General features: G+C 37.3%; 1 protein-coding gene across 1 annotated transcript in view; it reads left to right on the forward strand.

Moving 5' to 3' along the window:
• LOC145781680 (DNA polymerase epsilon catalytic subunit A-like) overlaps window positions 1–24,878 on the forward strand; it is a 40,628-nt gene that overhangs the window by 9,685 nt on the left and 6,065 nt on the right. Inside the window, exons 3-42 of the mRNA XM_082593358.1 lie at window positions 2,058–2,138; window positions 3,121–3,255; window positions 3,731–3,885; window positions 4,227–4,446; window positions 5,048–5,175; window positions 5,568–5,658; window positions 6,051–6,256; window positions 7,282–7,392; window positions 7,491–7,645; window positions 8,050–8,205; window positions 8,321–8,466; window positions 9,088–9,271; window positions 9,490–9,683; window positions 9,915–10,036; window positions 10,525–10,698; window positions 10,874–10,965; window positions 11,540–11,685; window positions 11,778–11,980; window positions 12,140–12,290; window positions 12,461–12,576; window positions 12,822–12,945; window positions 13,081–13,236; window positions 13,617–13,788; window positions 14,244–14,350; window positions 14,545–14,758; window positions 14,888–15,024; window positions 15,448–15,545; window positions 16,334–16,514; window positions 16,765–16,897; window positions 17,258–17,366; window positions 17,737–17,857; window positions 18,077–18,250; window positions 18,671–18,816; window positions 19,063–19,151; window positions 19,587–19,721; window positions 20,450–20,582; window positions 21,102–21,276; window positions 21,481–21,654; window positions 22,604–22,670; window positions 22,792–22,953. Of these exons, the coding sequence (XP_082449484.1) occupies window positions 2,058–2,138; window positions 3,121–3,255; window positions 3,731–3,885; window positions 4,227–4,446; window positions 5,048–5,175; window positions 5,568–5,658; window positions 6,051–6,256; window positions 7,282–7,392; window positions 7,491–7,645; window positions 8,050–8,205; window positions 8,321–8,466; window positions 9,088–9,271; window positions 9,490–9,683; window positions 9,915–10,036; window positions 10,525–10,698; window positions 10,874–10,965; window positions 11,540–11,685; window positions 11,778–11,980; window positions 12,140–12,290; window positions 12,461–12,576; window positions 12,822–12,945; window positions 13,081–13,236; window positions 13,617–13,788; window positions 14,244–14,350; window positions 14,545–14,758; window positions 14,888–15,024; window positions 15,448–15,545; window positions 16,334–16,514; window positions 16,765–16,897; window positions 17,258–17,366; window positions 17,737–17,857; window positions 18,077–18,250; window positions 18,671–18,816; window positions 19,063–19,151; window positions 19,587–19,721; window positions 20,450–20,582; window positions 21,102–21,276; window positions 21,481–21,654; window positions 22,604–22,670; window positions 22,792–22,953 (5,773 nt within the window). The remainder of the gene's footprint in view (window positions 1–2,057; window positions 2,139–3,120; window positions 3,256–3,730; window positions 3,886–4,226; window positions 4,447–5,047; window positions 5,176–5,567; window positions 5,659–6,050; window positions 6,257–7,281; window positions 7,393–7,490; window positions 7,646–8,049; window positions 8,206–8,320; window positions 8,467–9,087; window positions 9,272–9,489; window positions 9,684–9,914; window positions 10,037–10,524; window positions 10,699–10,873; window positions 10,966–11,539; window positions 11,686–11,777; window positions 11,981–12,139; window positions 12,291–12,460; window positions 12,577–12,821; window positions 12,946–13,080; window positions 13,237–13,616; window positions 13,789–14,243; window positions 14,351–14,544; window positions 14,759–14,887; window positions 15,025–15,447; window positions 15,546–16,333; window positions 16,515–16,764; window positions 16,898–17,257; window positions 17,367–17,736; window positions 17,858–18,076; window positions 18,251–18,670; window positions 18,817–19,062; window positions 19,152–19,586; window positions 19,722–20,449; window positions 20,583–21,101; window positions 21,277–21,480; window positions 21,655–22,603; window positions 22,671–22,791; window positions 22,954–24,878) is intronic.

Here is a 24,878-nt window from a genome sequence, read left to right on the forward strand (position 1 = left end):
AATCAAAAAAATTGTTCAAAATAAAATCAACACTACATTGCTATTTCATAACCAAAATAAGAAAAACGCCCCCTTTTAGTTAGTTGGCTACTTTCGTAAAATATTTTCTGAATCAATCATTGTGACGATACATACGAGAAATACTACGAGATCGCGGAGGAGCAATTTTTTTCTTTCTCTTTATTATCTTATCGAATCAGAGAACTCTTCACTGCAAACAGTTCAAAAGCAAGCTTCGCCTCCAGCTTGGACTCCAGCTCGCACGATGGCAAGGCCTGTATTACGTAAGCCATGGCTCTACCCCATGTTTTCTGGGGTGGGCTATCTGTTTATGAATATTAAAACAAGTTTTGGCGACTACTTTGTCAGATAAAAACAAATTAACCTCTTGTCGTTACGCACCAATAAAACCATGATGTGTAACTTTAAAAAATTTTTTTTTTTTTAATTGGGTAGAGGAAAGATTGATGAAAAGTTTGGCAAAAGCAGAGTAGTGTTAAAGTCCCAACTTTTAGCCCAAATCACATTTAAATGTAATGAAAGATGGAAACATTTTGATGTTTTTTATTTTCCCTGAAGAGGTTCAATACTCCTTTGTGATGTCATAGTCATGTTTGTTTTCCCTTAATCACACCATTGTGCTGTCATAGACATTTTTAAAAGAAGTATGGTTGCACTTATCCATCCAAATTGAACTACTGTACTGTAGTTTTTCAGGACTTTGAGACTTTAGCACTTTTCTGTTTTTGCCAAACTTTTCATCAATTTTTCTTCTACCCAATAAAAATAAAGTTACGCATTATGGTTTTATTGGTGCGTAACGACAAGAGATCAATTCTCACTCCTTTTTACTCCAGCATAGTTCCCAAATAAATAAGTTTTCATCTTTGATGTTTGTTTTGTATCTTTATCCTGCATTGCGGGAATATGGGTAAAACTTTATTCTTGTCAGGAAAAGTATTATGAAGCATTTATTCACTATGTGAACACTGAGCAGTGCTGAAAAACTACACTTTAAAGGGGAAATTTCTTCATTCATGGTTGGTAGTTACTAGCAATAGTCAACATGGCTATTGGCAATAGCTTTAAACAAGCTATTGGCAATAGCTTGCATTAGTAAATTACCACAAACAAGGTACAGTAATGTGTGTTCTGAATACTGCCATCTTGTTTTTGCCAAAATTTCGTCAACCCATTGAGTGTGTACAAGAATAACCATTAACCAGTAGGCCTACCGGTATACTAACATCGTAGGCTACTTTCCATAAAGGGCACTTCCATAAAAGGAAAAAGAAATTAACTCATCTACATTATGTCATGTATCAAATTGCATTAATTCAATGTTTGTCAGGTCTACTGCCACAAACATGCATGGGAATGAAGAAGAAAGTGAAACAACGTAGGCCATAGGGCTATGCAAAAAACATATGCTGCTGCCAAGCACACACACTTAGGAATTTCAGCACACCAATAAAACCAATTTTACTAGTTTAATGTTTTTCAAGAGCACTATAATGAAACTAAGCTGCAAATTGTAAAAAGTTTGCAACTTTTCCAGAAAAATATGAAAAAAAACAAAAAAAAACAAAAAACGCGTGTTTTTTGGTTTACAACTCTAGGTACAACCTCATCACAATGAATCTTTGTATTGGTCAATGGTCAGTATTGAATTTCATTTGTGGGGTGACATTAAAAGTTTTACGCATATTTGAAATAATACAAGTCTCCTTCTCGTATCAAGGTTGCTATAATGCTATATGTCAAAAATCTCTGTTACCAAATGATTTTCTTGTAAAATGTTATCAAGTGATGACTTGTTGCCATGCCTGTGTAGTGTGTAGTCTTTGAAACCTACTACAGTTCTACACCTTTGCGTTTATTTGGCTCTACATGCTTTTGTCACTTCCCGTACCATAGTGCCTTGTTAATTTCAAGATTAAGCTAAAGTTAACTATCTTGCCTTAACATCCACTTGACCTAAACTTACTACTATAGTACCTTATCATGTTACTGTTGAATTAATATATGCTGTAGTAACAAGTTGACATTTACTTTAGGCTGATGTGGTTGACGATGACAAACGGATGATCAGTGCTGTTGATTATTATTTTCTTCAAGATGATGGAAACAGGTTTAAGGTCTTTAAACAAGAAAACTCATGTTCAAAGTTTACAATTTTTTCTCATTGTGTTCTTCAACTTTTAAGTTATTTTACCAGATTGTCGTTATGTCTTAACTCTTTGACTGACTGTTTTCATCTGATTAAATGTGTATTCACAATTATCACAAACTAATGCAGGTTTTGCATGTTCAAACCAGCAAGTCCTTTTTTTCATATTTTACCTAAAGACATTCTGATTTGTTGGCTTGTGTGTTGTGGGTTTTTCCAAAGTTTGTTCTATGTGGTAGTTTTTTTTAATCTATTGTTGTACAAGAACATACTTTCTGTGGCTAAATGTTACAATTTAATGAAGTATTTTTTTGCAATGGGTGGTCGATTAGGGTGACTTTCACTAAAAATGTGATCAGCAATTATATATAGTATTAGTTTCTTTCAGAGGCACGTTAGTAAACAGAGACACATCAAAACTCACCATGCCACTATTGGGTGGACTATTAAAATCTTTTAACCTTTCCATAAATTGATCAGCTGAATTAAGCATGTAGGTATTAGGCATGTACGGTTTTATCATTTTATCTAAAAATGTAACCAGTTTGTATTCAGGAGTGTCAATCTTGGAAATGATTGGTCTCATGAGATTGCCTGGCTTATGCACTGTTATTAATCTATATGAATTTCCAATATTGCTTGACACTGAAGACTGATTCATTGAACACTGATTCCAGTATTCCAATCGGAAGCTGTCCTGTAAATTTATATAGATTAATAAAAGTACAATATTATATTTATATAGATTAATGAAAATAATTGTCCGCCCAATAGTGGCATGGTGAGTTTTGATGTTGTGTCTCTGTTTACTAACATGCCTCTGAAAGAAACTATTATTGCTGACCATATTTTTAGTGAAAATCAACTTAACCGACCGCCCATTGTGAAAAAAATACTTCATTAAATGTTTTTTCATCATCTCTTATTGTATTTATTTGTTTTTTTTGCAGATTTCCTTGCCATTCAATCCATACTTTTATGTTGCTGTTGCAAGCAATACTGAAAGAGAAATGATGGTGTATTTGCAGAAAAAGTTTTCAAAAATAAAGTCCTTAGAAATACTCAAGAAAGAGGATCTAGATTTGGTACTACATTCTGAGTGTGTTGAGTGTTTACTAAGTATGATAGGGCTTAATCAATGTAGTGTAAAGGTATCACCACAGTTTACTTCAAACCAGTTTTTTGTATAAAAAAAAGCAACTCTTTAAAACTAATCACATCATGTATATTACCTAATACCTATTTGGGTCTGCTACTATTCGGTGAGTCCGATTCGGTGGGTCTGATTCGGTGAGTTCCTAACTTCTAACCCCTAACCCTAAAACGGCAATGATAATTAGGCTACGGTATCCGATAATTAAAAAAAAAAAATTGAAAAAATCCCCCGTTAAGGGATCGGACTCACCGAATCGGACTAACCGAAACGGGCCATTCCGTATCTATATAGTATAGTAGTGTCAAAGAAAGTGTTTGATGTAGCAAGCAGTGCCAAATATATACAGTGCATATAAATTTGTTATTATTGGATAGATATTAATTAAAATAAATTCTTACTTGCAGCATAATCACTTGCTGGGACTGAAGAAAACTTATTTGAAGCTGTCGTTTTATCACGTTGATGACTTAGCAAGTGTCAAACAAGCTATTAATAGAGCCGTGAAAAAGAACAAAGAACGGAATAAAGGCAGCTCAGCTTATACATCGATGCTCACAAGGTAGCTATTGGTAGAGACATTCAAAAACAAGTGGCTCATTCATAGAAATAAGCATACTAAATAGTATAATATAGATTGTATTGGTTACTTCTTACTTTAGTGCCTGAGGTAATGTGGTGCTACGCAATTGTGTATTGAACTGCAAAGCTGGAATTCATAATTGCAATCTGTTGTTGTAATTTGTATTTCGGAAAAAATCATCTCTTAGTTTATCTCTATGTCTATCAAAATATTTTACGCTGAATGCAACAATTATCATACATGTTATAATGATATGAGTTACTACACTATATATCATATACAACCTCTTAAGCAATCACTTTCTCTGTGCCTCCTTTTAGTGCTTTGGCTGGAAAGAAGGTTGGCAACCTTTCAGATCGAGCTGGAAAAGTACAAGATCAGATGGACAACTTGGTTGACATCCGCGAATACGATGTTCCGTTTCATGTTAGAGTGTCCATCGATCTCAAAATTCACGTTGGGTTGTGGTACGTTGTTCAATACAGAGGCAGTGGGGTTCCACCGGTAATAACACACAGAGAAGATCTTCTTGAACGGCCAGTGAGTTTGCCCAGCAGTCAATGATTAATCGCATTGTGAGTTTTCCTTTTTTGTCTAGTTACGCAGAAGTGGGGTCTGCTACTATTCGGAGAATCCGAAAAAGGCAGCCGTGGCCGAGTGGTTAGCGCGTTGGGCTCGCAGTCGAGAGCCTGCATGTTGGACTCCAACCACCCGCACTTGCTGTTGTTTCTCTGGGCAAGAAACTTAACGATAATTGCCTCTACCTAGTGATCGATTTCGAGTAATGGGTAGTACCAAATTTAAGTCATAAGTAAAGTAGACAACCGGAAAACAGACATTGCCGTCGGCTGCAGCGTGGGTCAGGTGTATGTCGGAAGGCGTACACCGATGCATAGCGTTCAAGTCCGCTTTCCCGCAATGCAGGATAAAGATAAACAAACAAACAAGGCTGTCTCCGAATCGGGATTTCTCCGAAACGTGCCATTCTGGCAGAAGTTGGTCCACATTACTTCCAATATGCAACGATGGTCATACTTTATAGTATAATCAAACTCATATGTCCATGCTTTACTTTTTGTACGATTGTTATTCAAATCACTTTAATAACTTATTTTTTGTTCTTATTTTTTGTTATTTTTAGGATCCAGTTGTCCTTGCGTACGATATTGAAACGACGAAGTTGCCTTTGAAATTTCCCGATGCAGAAACGGACAACATCATCATGATCTCGTATATGATTGATGGACGGGGATTTCTTATTTGCAATAGGTTTGATTCTTTTAAATTTGTGTTGTCACATCTGTGTATTAAAATTTTGTTGAATATAGAAGCGAGTGTGCTGTTTTTATAGACATTTAGCTTTTTAAATAAACGATATATAACTATTCTTTTACAACTAGTGGCACTATACGACTGTTATTTTATTTGGTAGATGAAGTCTTGATTAAAATGAACCATCTCAACATGGATTATTATTATCAATTTTTAAAATTAACATTTTTTCACCTTCAAGTTATGAGTGAAGCAATTAATCACAACCACAACAAACTGTGGTGACTTTCACAATGCTTTTGTAGTGAATACATTAATATATTTTTCAATAGGATTTGAGGTCTTCATTTTTCTTGGTACAGGTATAACAATTTAGTTTCCTTTTTCAGAGAGATAGTGTCTGAAAATGTAGATGATTTTGAGTTTACCCCACGACCCGAATTTGAAGGAAAGTTCACTATCTTCAATGAGCCTGATGAGGTACACTCTCGATGAATTAAAGATACCTAAACTTAAAACTTTAACATTTATTTGCAAACCACAGCAACTTACGCCACCAAAAGAGATATCTTTCTACAGTATATATATGTGTTTGAAGTCTCATTTACTATAATCTCTGTAATTTCCTTCAACTGGTCTTATGGTTTGGTGACATTTTTATTTACACTGCAATAAGTAAATTGAAGTCATCATCGATATGATTTTAGCATATTTCTGACATCTGTTCATTTCCTTTGATTTTATTCAAAAATTTATCACTCACATACATATTTAGATCTGTAACTCTTTTGCTGTTACTTGGAACTTTAGGCTTATGATCATGCACACTTCACAGCTTTACTTAACCATTTTTTTGTATTTTCCTGTTACAGATCAGCACCATACACCGATTCTTTGATCATGTTTTGGATGTGAAGCCCCATATATTTGTAACTTATAATGGAGATTTTTTTGACTGGCCTTTTGTCGAAGCCCGGGCACTAAAACACGGAATCAGTATGATGCAGGAAATCGGTTTTTCAAAAGACTCGCAAGGAGAGTATAAAAGCAGACAAGCTTCGCACATGGACGCGTATAAGTATGTCATACATTTACTATGTAAGCAAAAACCGATGTGATTCAAAGTTGTGATTCGAGAAAACCTTTGTCCTGGAAGCGAAATAGCATACAGCATGAATCACAAACATTCTCCTCACCCAGGGTTCATTTCCTACATCTGAAAAAAATCTCGTCCACTACGTTTTGTAACTTTTGTTTTGCTAGTCTTTTTGCACCAGACCACGAATGTTTTTAGTGTGGTGAGTGGATAATAAGTTAAACATTTTCACCCTATCATTACTGTTTTATAGCAACAACAATGGGTGCTCAGTCTATAAGCACTTTTAAGTTAATGTCGGTCAATGAATGAGCACTGCTCACTGTGGAAGGCTCGTGATAACTGAAGTCGGTTTTCATTTAACAATAAAATACATCCTTCAGTAAACTGGATAAATACCTGATCCGGGAAGACCCAATGCTGTGTCTTAGCCTGCCATGAGAAATAGCGAGTCAACACTTGCAATAAACGGTCGTAAAAAGATATACAGTATTGTTTAATATAAAATCATCTCATTTTATTGCAAATTATTGTTTTCAGCTTGTGATAGATTTTTTTGGACCGAAGTGAGTGTCGTATGCAGGATTCTTCATAGATTTGATATTATCAAAGCTATATTTAGCCACAAGTCTAAATCTTGCAATGCAGATTAAGGAATTTGCTCTAAAACAGTGGTGATTTGCCTGTTTTTGGCTTGTTTTTTAGATTCACTTGCTTGTTTTCAAAAAACAACCTGGCATCACTGTAAGATGTAAAATGAAAAGTTCACTGACAGTGCAACCTCTACGACGCAACGACAATGCAGTTTGAAACAATTTTCACTTCGTAAACAATTTTGACAAGTCAAAAAATCATCGCCCTAATTATTATAAATAGATTTTTTATATTTTTTGTGGGATTTTCAGGGGTCAATGAGAGCCGCAAGAAGGCTAGCTTAGAGCCGCATGCGGCTCTAAGAGCCGCGGTTGGGAATCACTGCTCTAAAATGATATTATTCTCTTTCGCAGATGGGTGAAGCGAGATTCTTACTTACCGGTTGGTAGTCAAAATTTAAAAGCAGCTGCCAAGGCAAAGCTTCGATATGATCCCGTGGAATTGGATCCTGAAGATATTTGCAGGTGCGATTGATTTTTGAAAGTTATTAATCATTTTGTGCTGCCCAAACGTGAGTACGAAAACAACTTTGCATGTACACTTTTTTGAATATATTTACTAGACTTGCTAGCGAAGAGCCGCAATCACTTGCAAATTATTCCGTATCTGATGCGGTTGCTACGTATTATATGTACATGAAGTACGTGCATCCATTCATATTTGCCTTGTGTACCATCATTCCAATGGAACCAGATAGCGTGCTGCGCAAAGGATCTGGTACGTATATGGTTTATGTTTATTCCCTTCTGTTTTCATTTTTCTTTCTAAGACGACTGGTCTTTAAACCGAAACATCAGGGACCAGGGTGGACCAGTTGTCTGCAGTGACCCCTCCATTTTCCCCCATCGTTGGCATTTTGAATTTTCAAATTTAGTTTTGTCAGGTAATCAAAAATGATTGCTCTGCATTATAATTGTCTCCTCTTGGCTATGGCGTGATCAGCTAAGAAGGGCGTTTGACCGGCACTTGAAATGTAGTTGTTTGACATTTCATAAAGAGCAGAAAGTTGTGCAAGAAACTTAATAATATGCAATATGCGGGTTGGCTTTTTAGCTTGTATTATATAACTTAAATGTTGCTGATAATATGCTGGTAATATGCTGATTTTCTTTCTACTGCAGGAACCCTGTGTGAAGCTTTGCTCATGGTGCAAGCGTTCCATGCCAACATTGTGTTTCCTAATAAACAAGAATCTGTTTTCAACAAACTTACCAATGATGGCCATGTACTTGATACTGAAACTTATGTTGGTGGTCATGTGGAAGCCTTGGAATGCGGTAACATTTTTGACAATGATCTATTTTCAATGCCTTACCATTACATTTCCATGCTTCTCGTATTGCGTATTGTCGTTTCATGATTGTGCATTCTCATTGCACCTTTATTTCTTAGGCGTATTTCGCTCAAATATCCCCTGCAGTTTTCGATGCGATCCTGCTGCCTACCTAGATCTTCATGATCAAGTGGAGAGAACGATCAAATTTTGCATCGAAGTCGAAGAAAAGATTCCACTTAACGAAGTTTTGAATTTTAATGAGGTGTGGTCTTTGCGACACAACCCAGGAAGCAAAATTTGCCATTTTTACATGTCTGTTATGACGTAATAACAGAAATTTGGCATCTTGGAAATGGGCGTACTGAACGTTTAATCAACAATATTCACATTTGTTGGTTTAAAATGACTAACAGCATCAGTTCATTTGCCGAGTAGCTCCACATTATCTGGGAAAATAGGGTTTCATTTTTGTCCAATTTTTTTTTTTTTCTATTTACCGAATGATTTGTTCATCATTACAGCTGCTGGAAGCAAGAAGTTTTCTAAATTGTATCATTTTTGTCCGTCGTTTTTGTCTATCAGAATGCACTCAAGTTCTTTTCAAAAGGCAATGAACAGTGCTAGATTTTATTGTTGTTAGGGATACATAGTAACGAGACTGAATCCGTCACATCCACCATCCATTTAAGATAAAAACGTCATCATAGAAGTGATATACTGTAGCCATTGCTTCCCTGCGCTTACTTTGACAGGGAGACTCCCATGACCTTAGAGCCGACGTCACGAAACTGAAGTGTCCCAATTTTCAACGATTGAATGTAATACCGACTTGATTTGACCATTGAGAAGTTTATGTTCAACTTTAATGTTCTCTTTTCTTTAGGTTTGCAGTGAAATAAAAGCCAAGCTTCTTGCTCTTCATGACAAACCCACTCGGCTGGAGAACCCGATTATTTATCACTTGGACGTTGGAGCTATGTATCCCAACATTATTCTTACCAACCGACTTCAACCATCAGCTATGGTTGACGAAGCAACGTGCGCCGCGTGTGACTTTAACAAACCAGGCAAGTGTTAAGCTTTTCAATTAAGATATAGCGCCGCATATCATGGTGTTGTGACGCACAACAAAGCTTTGTGAGTTTAGTTACCTACGATTTTTTCGTTTTGCTTATAGTGGCGGAATCCATTTTTTAATGCCATGGTTTCGATTCTGGCGTATCATTTTCCGTTTTCACAGCTGATTTTGCAACTGTTGTCATTCTCCATATTCTGTGTACTTCAGGTGCTACCTGCCAAAGATCCATGTCTTGGATGTGGAGAGGAGAATACATGCCTGCATCCAGGAGCGAGTTTCATCGCATCCAGCAACAGTTGGAGAACGAAAAATTTCCTAACCCTGATAAAGGGAACGAGCCCGTCCCATTTCACGAACTTTCAAAAGAGGAACAAGCAAACCAAGAAAAGAAAAGGCTGCAGGTTAGCAGGAACTGAATCAAAGCTATGATTTTGGCACTTGAGAAACCTTTGTATGGCTACGCGACGACACATATTTATTACGATGCGGGCTACATTAGATATGACGTACTGTAGATATGTAGATTAGAACATTTCTGACTTAGCAAACAGTCGTCATTGTAGTTGCTTTAAATATATAGACGTAATATCACTGTATGCTTGTCCTTTCAGCAAGATATAAAACGTTTACAGGAATACTGTCGTCGAGCTTATAAAAAGATCAAAGTGAAGCGATTAGATGAGCGCTATACAACAGTGTGCCAACGCGAAAACTCGTTCTATGTCGACACAGTGCGAAATTTTAGAGATAGAAGGTATAGCCAATTGTTTCAGTGCTGCTTTGAAATAATAATAATAATAATGTAATTCTTTGTCCATGTCTTGCGTTTGGAGTAATATTTTAGCTTAGGTCTTGTCTGAATCTAAAATATTTATTCTATTTATCATGGATCAATTCCTGGGACAGTAATATAAAAATAGGTTGTCATATAATGTTTATGGTGTCTAAGGTTAACGTCTAGTGGTTTTAGTGAGATTATTCAAGTTGGCGAAAATGGTGCAAAGTGTAATTTGTTGCCCACCTTCTGACATGTTATATTGTGACTTACCGAAATGTACTCGATTACATAGGTAGACGTCGAACTGGCGAACTTTCAGATGTCTCTTACAGTAACCTTAATTAGTTGGCTACATAGCTTTCACATTTAGGTGAATAATCGCTATGTATTAACATCAACAACCTTTTAAGTGATTGTTGTTGCGGCTGTTAGATTACTTGTTTTGGAAAAACGTTGAATTTTAGGTACAAGTTCAAAGCCGCATTAAAACAAGCTAAGAAGCAAGTTGCTGAAGCTGTTGCTTCAGGTGAAGCGGCAGATATCAAAAAAGCCAAGGGAATGGAAGTTTTATATGATTCTCTTCAGCTTGCCCATAAGTGCATCCTGAATTCCTTTTATGGATACGTTATGAGGAAAGGGTTCGTAAATCAGTAAAATGCTTTGTTTGTTCGATGATATCTTATGGTATGCTTGCAAGTTAAAGGAATTGTTTGATTATTTTTAATGTATCAGACTCATTGTTACGCTACCACCGTTTTTGCATTTTTGGCTAGTCGACAAGTTTTTTGTTTAATCTTCTATGATGTTTAACAGAGCACGTTGGTATTCCATGGAGATGGCTGGTATTGTATGCTACACTGGCGCAAAGATAATTCAGAACGCAAGAAAGATTGTGGATAAGATAGGTAACTCAGTGTGCTGTGTAAGTTGTTTATGCCATGTTATCCCATTAATTTCTTATCGAGACCATGTGTTATTTATGTTTGTTTTGCTGCTGCTGCATCACGTTACGCTGGTTGAGCTGTTCTTCGCTGCTCATTTAAAAACATCATCTTAAAAATTGTGGATGCGCATTTACACGACATTTTTCTTTCGTGTGAAAGAATTTGATTTTTTAGCCTTCAAGACAGTTGCGATGTCGAGCCAAGTTACCGTAGCCTTGTTCAGCACTGTTGTTACCACGCATCCCATTTTCTGCCTTATAAGGCGCAAGTATGTCATGATCAGTAGTTTGTTCAGGCCTCATTTACAGGATTTCAAACCGCATTTGTTCAGGTCCTGTCCTGCTGTCTGAATTGTTTACCACTGAATGCCTGTGTGTTCCAGGTGATGTGTCTTGAGTGCAATTGTTGGGAAGCTTATTGAGGCAGCAATGGTGTACAACTGTACAACGACACCCCGCTGACTTATTGGCAGAAACAATAAGTTTAGATACAAAGATACGATACACCAGTTTTGGTAAATGATGCTTTTGCTTAGGACGACCTCTGGAGCTGGACACCGACGGAATTTGGTGTGTGCTGCCTTCTAGCTTTCCAGAAAATTACGTTGTTAAAACATCCAATCCAAAGAAACTCAAAGTGACGATATCTTACCCTGGGGCAATGCTGAATGTCATGGTCAAGGTAATGTTATGTTTTGGTAGCAACCATAACCTCAACCTTTTTTTTACCAAAAAAAAAACAGTTATCAATGCTTTCTTTTTTGGTCGTTGTAGGATGAGTTCACGAACGATCAGTACGAAGAACTGGTTGATCCAGCCACTTTAAATTACTCCCGCCGCAGTGAAAACTCCATCTTTTTTGAAGTAGACGGTCCTTACCTTTCTATGATTCTGCCCGCCGCTAAAGAGGAAGGCAAAAGCTTGAAGAAACGTTACGCGGTTTTTAATTTTGATGGTTCTTTAGCCGAACTGAAAGGGTGGGTTTCATCTTTTGGGTGGACAAATTGGTTTTCATGCTTCCATCACACTTTTTCTATTGTATAGTAATTTATTAGTTTAAGTACCGGATTAATATGAAATTTTTATTGGTAGATAAACTTTTCGTAATTTTAACGTTTCATATTGATCATAAATAGGTTTGAAGTGAAGCGTCGTGGAGAACTTCAGCTCATCAAGATTTTCCAGTCTTCCGTGTTTGACGCGTTCTTGAAGGGAACAACACTTGAGGAAGTGTATCAGAGTGTTGCTAAAGTAGCTGACTACTGGCTTGATGTGCTGTACAGTAAAGTAAGTGTGATACTTGCTTGGTGTAGATTGTAGCATCTTCGAAATGGCATGATATCGTTGCGTTCATCTATATTGGTAGGTTGTAAAAGTTTTGGCATAAAAATTACAGTACGGTAATTTGTAAGTACAATTTTGACTTTATAACCCTGATTTTCATCGATCTCTTTCAGGCGGGCAACATGCCCGATTCTGAGCTGTTTGAGTTGATCAGCGAGAATCGGTCGATGTCGAAGAAGCTGGAAGATTATGGCAGTCAAAAGTCAACATCCATCAGCACCGCAAAGAGGTTCCAAATTTTGTTTTATCGTGGGCCTGATTTTTTTCTCAAATCATTTTTTATAGCAGATTACTTCATCGGCCCGACCAACGTAGCAATTGTGCTTTTCTGTTTAAGCAGATCTCGAACTAAAACAAAAGATCACGATGAAAACTTCATTTGTGGTGGTCCATTATTATTATTTCCTGTCATACTTATTACATGAACTTGGTATTTTCTTTAGAGGTTCGTAAGAATGTTATCTTAAATTTCAGGCTCGCAGAATTTCTTGGCGACCAAATGGTGAAAGACGCTGGCTTGGCTTGCCGCTTCATTATATCCAAGAAACCCGAGGGAGCTCCGGTGACGGAGCGGGCTATTCCCCTTGCTATATTTCAGGTTATTTTTTTTCTTGCTTTGACTGAAGCCTGAACTTACTGAATAGTTTTTCTTGTCATGCACTTTTAAGGTTAATGCCTTATGCTTGTGCTTTATTACCTATTTTGAACGTAATTTGCGTTTCTCATTCTGCAGTCGGAACCCAGTATAAAGCGACATTACTTACGCAAGTGGACTAAATCCTCCAACACTATAGACTTTGATATCAGAGCTATCTTAGATTGGGAATATTACATTGAAAGACTGGGAAGTGCCATTCAAAAGATCATTACTATTCCTGCTGCATTGCAAGTACGTGTTTTTTGTTTTTGAGACCATGTTATTGATTTTTCACAGTCAAGTTATAGTATTTATTAAAGAACAAACTCAGAGTCCGCTTTTTTTCGTTATTTTTGCAATTGACTAATTGAAAAATAACTTTTTAAGCTTATATACTCTGCCAATGGGCTCCATTGAATATAAAATATCATGCGTAAAAATGCTTTTGAAAAATTAGTATTTTTTGTTGTACAATTAACGACTTCTTTGATAAATACGATATTGTGCATCACAGCTACGAGGTGAAATCAAACTTACCAGTAATTAGAGTTTTATCCACATCATTGTTAAAGCATGATAGTGTTCGGTGCTGAAAATTTTTAGCCTGTTGAAACTCCATCTTTGCACCACAGGGTGTCACTAATCCTGTTCCAAGAGTCCGCCACCCGGATTGGCTCCACAAAAGATTAGTGGAGAAGAATGATGTCTTCAAGCAGAAGAGAATCACGGACATGTTTCAGCTTGCCCCTAAAAAGAGACCTTTTCAAGAAGAAGAAACGAAAGAAACAGATGACTATAACGATGGTAGGTTACTGTTTCCTGTCAGTTGATAACGCAACGACATTTCAAGCTGGATTTTATTCGTCGTCTTTTTATTGCATTTGTGTCTTGTCTTTAAACAATGTAGTACTTTCTGTACCTGTAATCAGAGGTATAGAGTCGGACTTAAAACCCTCGACTTGGCAAGGAACCAAGGAACGATATCCGGCGATCCCACTTAGACTTCGAAGATGTCAAGTTTTCCGTCTCACGACAGTGACTTGCATGACTTAGTTTTTCTACAGCATCTGGTTTTGGTTTATACCAGAAATGTGCTCAAACGAACATGACGACCTAATAAAGCGTTGAAGGATAGAATACATTTGAAAGCACATGATTGCAAAGTCAGAAAATATTTCTTACGTGTTGCAGAGATCTGTCTATCGTCTGCTTTGACTTTGAAATTAAAAAATGCACTAAGTTATCTGATATATCTACAGAAAACGACCACGTTGTTGACATTGAAAATATTGTGAGCAACAATATCAGCAAGCCAAGTCAAGTTACTATAACAACAGCAAAGAAACGAAAAACCACTCAAGAGGAAGTATGTGTTTCAAAGCATCAAGTATAATTCTGTAGTGCCATCAATATTCATGTTGATTCTCCTATGCAACGGTAATGAACTATTTTGTAAAGTATAAACTACTTTTGCTTTACTGCTACTTTTTCAGACACATCTATTGTAGTATTTATTCCCCCATTGCGCAATTCTTCTATTACAGCTGCTTTTTTCAGCAGGAAATTGATCTCTCTCAGACATGGAAAGACATCCTTGGAAGTCCTCCTCCTGTCTCAGATCTGTTCCATAGCACAAGAGATAAGCGACAAGAGTGGATTAACTTCCACAAAAAGAAGTGGGACATCCAGAGAAAGCAGAGAAGAGCGAGGCAAGAAGGGGATTCCTCCACTGTTGGTGGACATTTTCCCATCCCACGAATGCCAGCCACTACAGGTTGGATCGATTAAAGATCTAGTGAAATTTCTGCAATTAAATAAAATCCTGTTATATTAAGTAGTGGATATGCCGCTCGCTGTATTAATTTTTTTTCCCAAGCAATAAATTTAATATTGTTTCGGTCAGGTCTTGGTGGGTTTCTGCGGCAGCGAGCTCACGCGGTGTTCCATTCACCATGGGAAGTGGTCGAATTGATGCCAACTGGGGAACCCGGTCAGTTCAAAGTTTTCGCATTGATCGGAAATGAACTACACACTATGAGGGTACGTCGTTCGGTTGGTTAAGTGCTAAAAGATGCCAAAGTCTGCAAGTGACTGTGTCGTTGGTTTTGAACCCATAATGATTAAAATTTTGGATGATTGCTGATTTGACTTACGATCTGCCGATGTTTTTGTATTTTACTGATTTACATGTATTACTAGCATGAAAGACATTTTATCTGATTTTCTATCCACATCTTGAAGTTAGGTTTAAGCTTAGGCCACTTTCCTTGTGTGCTGCAAACTTTAAAATATAACCCAGAGGCAACGAGGTAAAATGACTTGACACATTCGATTTACTTCAACAATGAAAGCGATTGAAAAATATTTCCAAATTTGAAAGTTTTTTTTTTATGTCTACAAACAGATGAAAATAAACTGGTTGTAATGCAAAAGTACATTGAGATATGACTTATGCGTTTATAGGTGAATGTGCCCAGGATATTTTTTGTCAATCAACGTTCAGTGAAGACGGATAAGAACGTGGATGTCGCTTGGCGAAAAGTAAACAGGATATTGCCGAGGTATGAGGTCAATCGATAATAATTGACTGATTGTGGGTATATATATTCTGGAACTGAAAAAGCTTCTTGTTGGCTGAATCAGCAGAAGCTCTCCAAAAAATAAAAAAAAGATAAACAATATTGGAAAATAATATAACATGAAAGTTAACACAAAAAAACGAAAACCATTATTACAAGAAAAGAAAATGCCTTAAGTTTAAATACTACTATTGATGGAATTCTGGTCGAACAAGTCAAAAGTTTTACCTATCTGGGACACACAATAACTGAAAATGGACAGGTGTGATACAAAAATATTGAGACGAATAGAAATAGGAAGAAACAACTTTGTCAAAATGAAACAGACATTAACAACACGCAAAATTAACATCAACTACTCTAAGGAAAACTTAATGGAAAACGAAATAGGGGCAAACCACCAAGAATTTGGATTAATGATATTAAAGACTAGTCAGGACTTGATTACATAACTGTAAAAGAAAAATCTCACAACAGAGGAACTTGGCGCTTCATTGCCTCCAACCCGTGTCGACAGGAAGGAACTTAATGATGATGAAACTACGATGCTTACCGCTATTTTTGCTACATTTTATACTTGCTGCTGAACACATATTCAGTATATTTTATGTTTTTGGCTGTGAAATGAGAAGCCGTGTTTTTCTGTAACGACTAGTAAGCGTAGTATTCTGACCTCGATAGTGAGCAGTTATGTTTGCAGCAACAACTACTGCTATGTTGCACAAGTAGCCCAGACCACTAAAATTTGCTTCATTTTTCTCATTTTTCAGATCAGCTCAGGTTGTGAATTTGTACGAGTACAGGATTTCCGAAGTGGAATTCCAGAAGCATCTTTGCAGCATTAAGTCTGAGTTATCTCATCCTGATGTCATCGGTGTCTACGAGATGCAAATTCCCCTCGATCTTCGGTTGTTGACGGAGCTGGGATGCGTCTGGACAGTTTCTAGAAAGGTAGACACTTGAGGCAATGTTTCCAAGTTCATTGGTCTACTTTGATACAATTGGCATTTCGTTGGCATTTTGTAACGTCAAAATATTGTTTATGAACAATTCTGGTTGAATTTTTGCTGCCTAGTATCAACTTGGAGTTAAATGTGATCGCAACTTTCTAAGTAAAACTCTTCCAGTCAATAAAAGTATACCCATTACCCATGCTAATGGGTATAACTTGTGTGTTGTATCTTATTGTTTTTCTATTGAGGCTGTGCGCATGTTGTCTGGAACCGACACCGACACATTTGACTTGGAACAATTGGAATTCCGGTCTTTGGTGGAGCATTCTTATTTGAAGCCTGGGCTGATGAAGCAAATTTTTATATACTATCATTTCACAGGTAGGTTAGAGCAGTAGATCCCAACCTGGTATCCACAATATATGAGAGTTTTTTTTTCAAAACTTACACTAAAAGTCACTCTTAGTTGGCTTTACGAACTTCACTTTTTAGAGACTCTAAGCCTTTGAATTAGATCCGTGACTACCAAAATGTTGTGAAACACTGCTGTACTAGATCGTTCTGGTATTCCGTTGCACTTCAATGTATTGAAGACACAGTTTTAATAATTAAATTGACGTATTTCACGTTTGAGAAGCAAGTTACATTCCATAATGAAGTCGAGAATCCTATGACTTCATAGATTGAAACTCACTACTTTCAGCCTAATAATAATTCAATGAAACTACGTCATATCAACAGGCAGCAAGCACATTTTCGGAATTTTTCTTTCTGCTTCCAAGAAGAGCATGGTCTATGTTGTTGACAGAGTAAGAGTGAACAGAATGCCGAACCTTGTTAACGCTTACAGGTGAGCTTCTTTTTTGTTGAAGTTAGCGTTCAGTCAGTTGAGGTTATTTTGGTTTCCAGTTTGTTGCTCAAAAAAGGATTGGAAAAATATCTTTCACCACTGTTTTACTCCAACAACCACCGTCTTTCGTTATTCGCTTGCTTGCATTGCTCATGTAGAAATGTATATGCTGCAGAATAACGTTCATTTCACGTGTTTTCAAGTAACAAAAATATCCTTATGTCAGGTCAGCGTCTGACTTACTATCACTTTACATCTCACTATAACCTTGTCCGATATTTTACTACATGCTGTTGAGACTATATTCATCAGCATTCATTGCACATGTAGCCGAACACTGTCTTGTAATATGTTGCATCTTCGTGTTTAGAACTGAGCGCGAGAAATGTTTGAAGGAAGAGGAAGTTAAAGAGGAAGATCTTCCTGCTCCTGACTACACCTTTGAAATTCGTCTTGAAACTGATCTCAAACAAATGTACAGAAACGCGCAGGTAAAGATGCATGTGACAGCTCAACAATTCGTTTATTGGAGCGTTGTTTAGATCTAATATTAGTGTGAGTCAAATTCGCTCACGTTTTTTTTTGTATTTTTAATCGCCTTTTTATTTGTGTTTTGGTGTTTGTGGTTTAAAGGTTTTGAACCACTGCGGTTTTGCTGCTGTTGCACGATCATATTAGACGTATATTCACGTTTAATGTTTTTGTTTCAGCGATATCTGTCTGCATACAAGGATGAGAGGCGTGGACCGACTTTCATTGCTTACCAATCCAGCGTGTCGTCAGCTAAGCTTAGAAGTAATCTTTCCATTGCCAATGACTTTCCAATCATATCTATTTTCAACAAACAATCAGAAGATTTTACTGATGAATTTAATTGGCAAAAAGTAAGAAATTCCTGCCCATGGATTTTATTCTCTGGCCTGCCTGTTCTCGTTCATGTGCCCATCAACTGACCCATGTCCTTTGTGTACATTGTACAGATCTTGCTCATATTCATTCAATTGACAAACGACCATTATTAATTTTTCGCATGGTCACTAGTTTCAACGAACATTTTCTCATCTATGTTTAATATTAAAAATTAGTTTGTCTCTGTGAAAGTTCAGATTTTCTTCCACAAACTAACTTATCTGTAAATACCTCATGACAGTTAGGTTTACTTTGATCTGACGACAAGCTCCTGAAGAGAGCCCGACGAGAAGAACTGCAGTTTACAGCTATGAAAAACCTTCTCGCAATGCTAAATTAAAAAATAATTTCAAACTTCTGGAGATACAAAGCTTTAAATTTTGCATGCTTGCCAGGAAGCATCGATGGAGATGTTGCAGCACTTCCTCAATACTGATCTTACCATTCCACAACTTCTGGAGCACAGCAGATACTTCCATGTCCCTGTGGGTAACTTGCGAAAGGATCCAAGCGTGTTTGGAGCAGATTTATTCTTTACAAGGTATATGACAATTTTAAATAGATTTCTAATAAGTTACTTTTATTTTAACAGACAATAGTTGTGTTAGTTTATACTTTGTCTTCTCAATTAACGTTACTATTTGATTTTGCGTCGTACAAACAGTACTGTATCTCAATTTCTTACATAAACTGAAAAAGGAAAGCGTCGGAGACTAAAGTATGAGCTCAAACCTATCCGTTAGTAGATCATTGCAATTGACTTTACTTTCAAGCACTTTTGTTTCAGGCATCTTCAAAAACACAATCACGTGCTGTGGTGCTCGCCAACCGATCGACCTGATCTCGGTGGGAGAGAAGCTGACGACAACAGATTGGGTTTGTAGCAATATGATAATTACGTCATAGTTTCACAAACGCTCACTGGTGGCGCATATCTGTCAAAAGTTTGATCCCAACATCGCTGACCACAATGATTGCACAGAGGACAATTCGGAGCTTGATTTTATTTGGGCTACGGTGAAGTCAAACTTTTTTTTTCATAAGTTTGTTGATAATTGGTTATTTTATCATAATGCCCGGCGTGCAGTTATTTTAAAATGACTGTGAAGATTTCGAGTTATAAAAGTGATATGCTCTCACAGTGACTTGGTTTCCAGTGTCATGAAGTCGACCCTTTATTGAAATTGTCGTGGTTTAAAAACTGCATTTACCTGCACAGCGTAGTCAGTTTGTTAGTAGAAAAATAAAATCTTATTGTATCTTGTGGAGCATACCAACTTTGGTGTATATAAAAGTAATGTGGTTTGCCAGGTATGGACGAAAGTGACAACATGTCAGTGGAATTAAACCAAGCTAGCTTCTACCAGTGCGTGTGTGTGCAGCTGGATCTGTCGTCCCTGGCAATCAACACCATTGTGCAATCTCACCACATCAACGACATGGAAGGTAATAGCATCAACCTAACAGAGTTGTTTGTGCATCTTATCTGATGACATAATTTGCTTTGTGTGTCTTACCAGTGAATGAGATATATGGAACGGTTCGATTGTCATCGAACTTGTGGACTATTTTCACGAGTGAAAGATTATCATCGGTGTTATTTCAGCAAAGATTCAGAAAATTTGAATGGGTTGTGTAATACAGATTGTTTGTGTCTTAGTATCATCATTCTCCATTCTCCAAATTCCGTTTTGTCCCCACTGGTTGTGGCCGATTTTTTTTTTGCAGCGATTGTCTTTACCTCTTTTTTCCATCTTATTCTGTTCATTGCATCTTCCTCTTTCAGTCCAGCCTTGTCTGCCTCATCCTTCACCACTTCTTTCCATGATTTTTTGGACGTCCTTTTCCTACCCACCTTCAAAGCTATTTCTTTTTGGAGAAAACTTCCTTTTTTTCTTAGCACATTCCTATACCAGCCCTCGCAAGTTGGTCTATTGCTCTATAGTCTCCCTCATCTTCAGCAAATTCACGAATCGCCACTTTCTCACTCCTTGCTTTTACCAATTTTACCCCACACATTCTTGCCTTTTTCGTTCTTTCGAAGATTACCGATTTACTTTCAACATATGGTTTGGAAAAAAATTATGTATAGTGTGAAAACAGCAGTGAGGACTTTCAAGATTAGATTCACCTGAAATAACGAATTTAGCAAATGACTTATTTAATGCTGCCAGGAGCCGCAAGCAGCGGTGTGAGCTTTGACGTCATTCAACAGTCGTCACTTGAGGAGCTAGTCAGCGGTTCACACTCGGCTGTTAGTGGATTGGCGAGCTATGACGATACAGCTCTTTGCTCGAATACTTTCAGGTTGGTAGCAACTCAATTTCGATTTTTTTGTGACGCGATGTCTTATCGAACCGGCAGTTTGTCGAAGGTGGCCTTTTGTTTCATAACTTCCTGAAGCAAAGTTTTATGGAACTTACTGTCATGAGGCGATGGTGTTTACAACAATCATAACATTGGTCTACTTTTTACACGAATTTCATTTCGATTATTAACATTATGTTTTTTTTGGTAAGTGTCGTACTGTCATCCAACAAAGTCATTTTCTACTTATTTTATTTTTGAGTATTATTTTGAAGCTAATGACCATTGCTACAATTACCGGTGCAACAAAAATAAATATGTGTTTTATTTTCGGTTTTATATGCAAAGGATCTGTTTCACCCCACATGTGCACGAAATCTAGGCATCACCACTACGAAGCCACTACCAACGTATTATGCTTATGGCTTATCTGTCTCTATGCTCTAGCTTCTGCGTTGACTTACGCCATGTTTGCTTCGGTTTGGTACTTTTTATCCATTGTCATCGGTTTCACTTCAGAATTTTGAAGTCGATGGTTCAAGGATGGCTGCGTGATGTGTCTCTCTATCAAAACCACTTTGCCGACTATCAACTCCAGAATTTCTATCGCTGGCTTGGCAATCGATCGTCTCTATTTTATGACCCGGCTCTCCACCGCACTCTTCATGTCATGATGAAAAAGTTATTTTTACAGGTAAGTTCTTGACGATTTGGCACAGTTTTTGTGCTGTGTGTTTCACGTCTATATTGGCATGTAAATTTAACGGGAGTTTTGGTATTTCCAATCTTTGAGATGTATTTCTTTGCTGCTATTATCTCTGGCGTTTTAAAGCATTCCTGGGTGCACATTAAAAGTGAAAACTGAAATTTTACTCCTTTTGTATTTTGTTGTTTGCAGTTGATTGCCGAATTTAAACGCTTGGGCTCCAAGATTGTTTACGCGGATTTCTCACGCATTATTGTATCAACGCGGAAGCGAAAAGTAGAAGATGCCTTGGCTTATGTCGACTATATCAACACAACTATCACATCGCAGGATTTATTCCATTCTGTCGTCCTGCACCCCAGTCAGGTAGAAATGGATCTATGAGTAATTAGCATGCTTCCAGCTTTTCACATTCGACAAAGCCACGTAAAGGTTGTTTTATATCTTGTTTTGCTCTTGGGTAACCTTTTTTTGAACTTTTTGTCAGTTTTTATTTACCAGTTTGACTAGTTGTAGTGCAAACACCCATTTTGTGTGGTACCCGGTCATTTGGTCGACAGGACGTTTGGTCGACAGGACGTTTGGTCGACAGACAATTGGTCGACACGACATTTGGTCGACACGACATTTGGTCGACACGACATTTGGTCGACAGGACATTTGGTCGACAGACATTTGGTCGACATGACGTTAGGTCGACAGAACGATTCATTTTATGGTTAAGGTTAGTTAACTAACCTTAACCCTAACTCTAACCCTAACTCAAATCTCCTGTTGACCAAATGTCTTGTCGACCAAATGTCCTGTTGACCAAATGTCTTGTCGACCAAACGTCTTGTCGACCAAACGTCCTGTCGACCAAACGACCGGCCACGTTTTGTGTCGTGCTTGATTGGGCAATGGACAACGATTATTAGTTATTTTTTCACTGTTAATCTAAAATACATGGAAATCTTACTTGACTTTGCATGAGGATTGGGGATTATATTTGAAAGCAATATGTGGGTAAATTTGCGACAGCAATTAACTTTTAAAAGTACAGTATATTATTTGAAATTGAATTAATGAATGCAGGAAACACCAAATTATTTCTCTTAAACGTTCACCTTTCAGTTGATCTGCAGAGACTATTGCAGCCATGGATCGTATTGCCGTGATCGCGGAACTTTCAAGACGAACAATTTACTATTGAAAGCTACTGTCACTATGCAACAAATGTAGCAAGACACTGATTTTTATGCGTATTAAAATTAGTTCAAATATGTTGAAATATTTATTTTATGATGCATTCAACACCAACTAATCTTTTTTTTAGTGCTGGGAGAATTTGCTGTGGTTGGATTGCTCAAATTATGGAGGGATGAAATCAAACCACGATTTAGGTGCAGTATGTTCTAGCTGGTATCTTATCAATGAGGGTTTTTTTGTTTCACACTAAATCGTTATTTGCTAAAACGTTTTTTGTAGCAGTGAAAGCCAGTAACATTAACTTTCTATAACTAGAAGATCTTTCAAAAAGCGATAAAAACGAAGATGGAGAATCAGAAGAAGAGCCGGAAGTCGAAAAGCAAAAAGATTCAGACGTCGTAGAAATGAACTTTACGATTGGCAAATATTTGCCGACTGCTGCAAAAATTCAAGCCAATTTCGAGATGGTGATCGCAGGTAACGTGCCCCGCAGTGGGTTGTAGGTTTAGCTAGTTGTTGCATTTGCTTTATAATATCTCCTCAAATAGAGCAAGACCGCTCTTGAAATTAAGAGTTGTGTGCAATGTGCATTAGGGTGCCACAGGCGCCCTCATGTGGCCGAAATCACCTGAACTTTTTTTCTGGTGTGACATTTCACATATTAAGGCACTTTGCAAAGTTTGATTGAGATTGGACAAAAATTGGATGTGCAGATTGAAAACGAAAGTCTAAACTGAAATACAGTAAAATTAGGGGATTTCCCTAGTTTGAACATCAGTTTTTTTTCCTATTTCTCATCTTTTTCTCAACATTGAAACAAGGTAAATTCAAGAATTAGGTTAGGAGACCAGTGCCACTATGTCAAGATCTCAATTGAGGTCGAGCATGACAGCTCCGCGCCTGTTACATTGATTCACCATCTTGCAACATTGAATCAACATAGCTGGCTTGACCTCACTCAGGGTCTTGGAATAATGGCTTTAGTATTTCTTCTTCTGTTGAATCAGTGTTGCAGCGCCCAGGAAAGCTTAGTATTAAACCCATGCAAGTTGTGACTTAATCTGGGAGAATATAGCAGACAGCAAAGATAAGGCAGGTAGCCTACTTGTAAGAAAGGGTTATGTTACCTTCGCTTCTTGCAGGAAAGGCTAATAATGTTGCAAAACCTATGGTTGTATTGTTTTTTAGGTTATTCTACTAATGATAATTGCTACGGTACCGGTAGTGCTTTTACAGATCGGTCTGGTTAGTATTACAATAATGAACAGCCAGTCTCAGAATGCTGAGAAACAGTATCTTCTTCTTTCTACTATTCCAACGAAAGATGATCAGAAAATCAAGGGAAGCAAACTGCCAACTTATCATCAAGTGATTTTAAGCTTTCTTGCCTTTAAGCAGGAGCTTGAATCTCAAAATCCCACGAAAAGAAAAATCCTAATATCAGTAGATGCAGCAAACGAGACAGTGAAGGACATCTTAACGTTTTACTACAAAGCTAATACGTATTCCAACAATTCATCCAAAAAAAATGGCTCAAAAAATTCAATCTTTCTGAGATGAAATGAGTCTTATCTTCAAAATTCAGATCGAATACTTCCATAGGAGTGATGGAAAGCAATCGGAAAGGATTAAGAGATTTAAAAAGAAACTTCAATTGACCTTTCCTTTCTGGCCTCGCAATGTAATGAAGAAGATGTCAATTGAGGAAGATAAAGAATTTTTGTGGAGCATGCAAACTACCAGAGAGGCGTCAATGGCAGGGAGAGACAATGCTTTGCATAAGACGTTGAAACGAAAACATTCTAGAAAAGAAGCAGAAGTGCAAAGGAAAGAAAAAGAAATAAAACGTCAAGAGGCTGAATCCAGCAGCAAAAGTAACATTTCACTTTCTTCTAGCGATGATACCAGTAATGAAGTGATTGCAGTTAATACTGCCGAGCCTTCTACATCCACAGGAAGTAAAAGGAGTCACCGTCGAGTTGTAAAAACCGGTACCACAATATTTGTACTTCACGACATTTTACGATCACCTGGTTTAGTGGCCACAAGTTTACGAAACAGAATAACACCAACTGCATTATCTGCAACACTACACTCGTTAATCAAGAGTTGTTCTAGTGAAACTATTCGCGTAAACTTAAACCACATGACGGCTCAAAGGTATAGAGTTGAAACGATTTTCAATATTTCTGAAGCGGTTAAAAAAGGTTGGGTACCTCTTGAAGTTGGAACCATTCATTGGGATGGTAAAATGATGGAGTCTCTAACAAACCCTAATAAGCAAGTTGATAGGCTTCCGATATTACTATCAGGTATTGGAGGCTCAAAACTGCTTGGTGTTCTTTATTTGCCTGCACAAACATCCGATCCAAAAGGAAAGCAAATAGCCAATGCAAGAATGG

This window comes from Aplidium turbinatum, chromosome 1 (assembly GCF_918807975.1).
Source record: "Aplidium turbinatum chromosome 1, kaAplTurb1.1, whole genome shotgun sequence".
Classification (NCBI taxonomy): domain Eukaryota; kingdom Metazoa; phylum Chordata; class Ascidiacea; order Aplousobranchia; family Polyclinidae; genus Aplidium; species Aplidium turbinatum.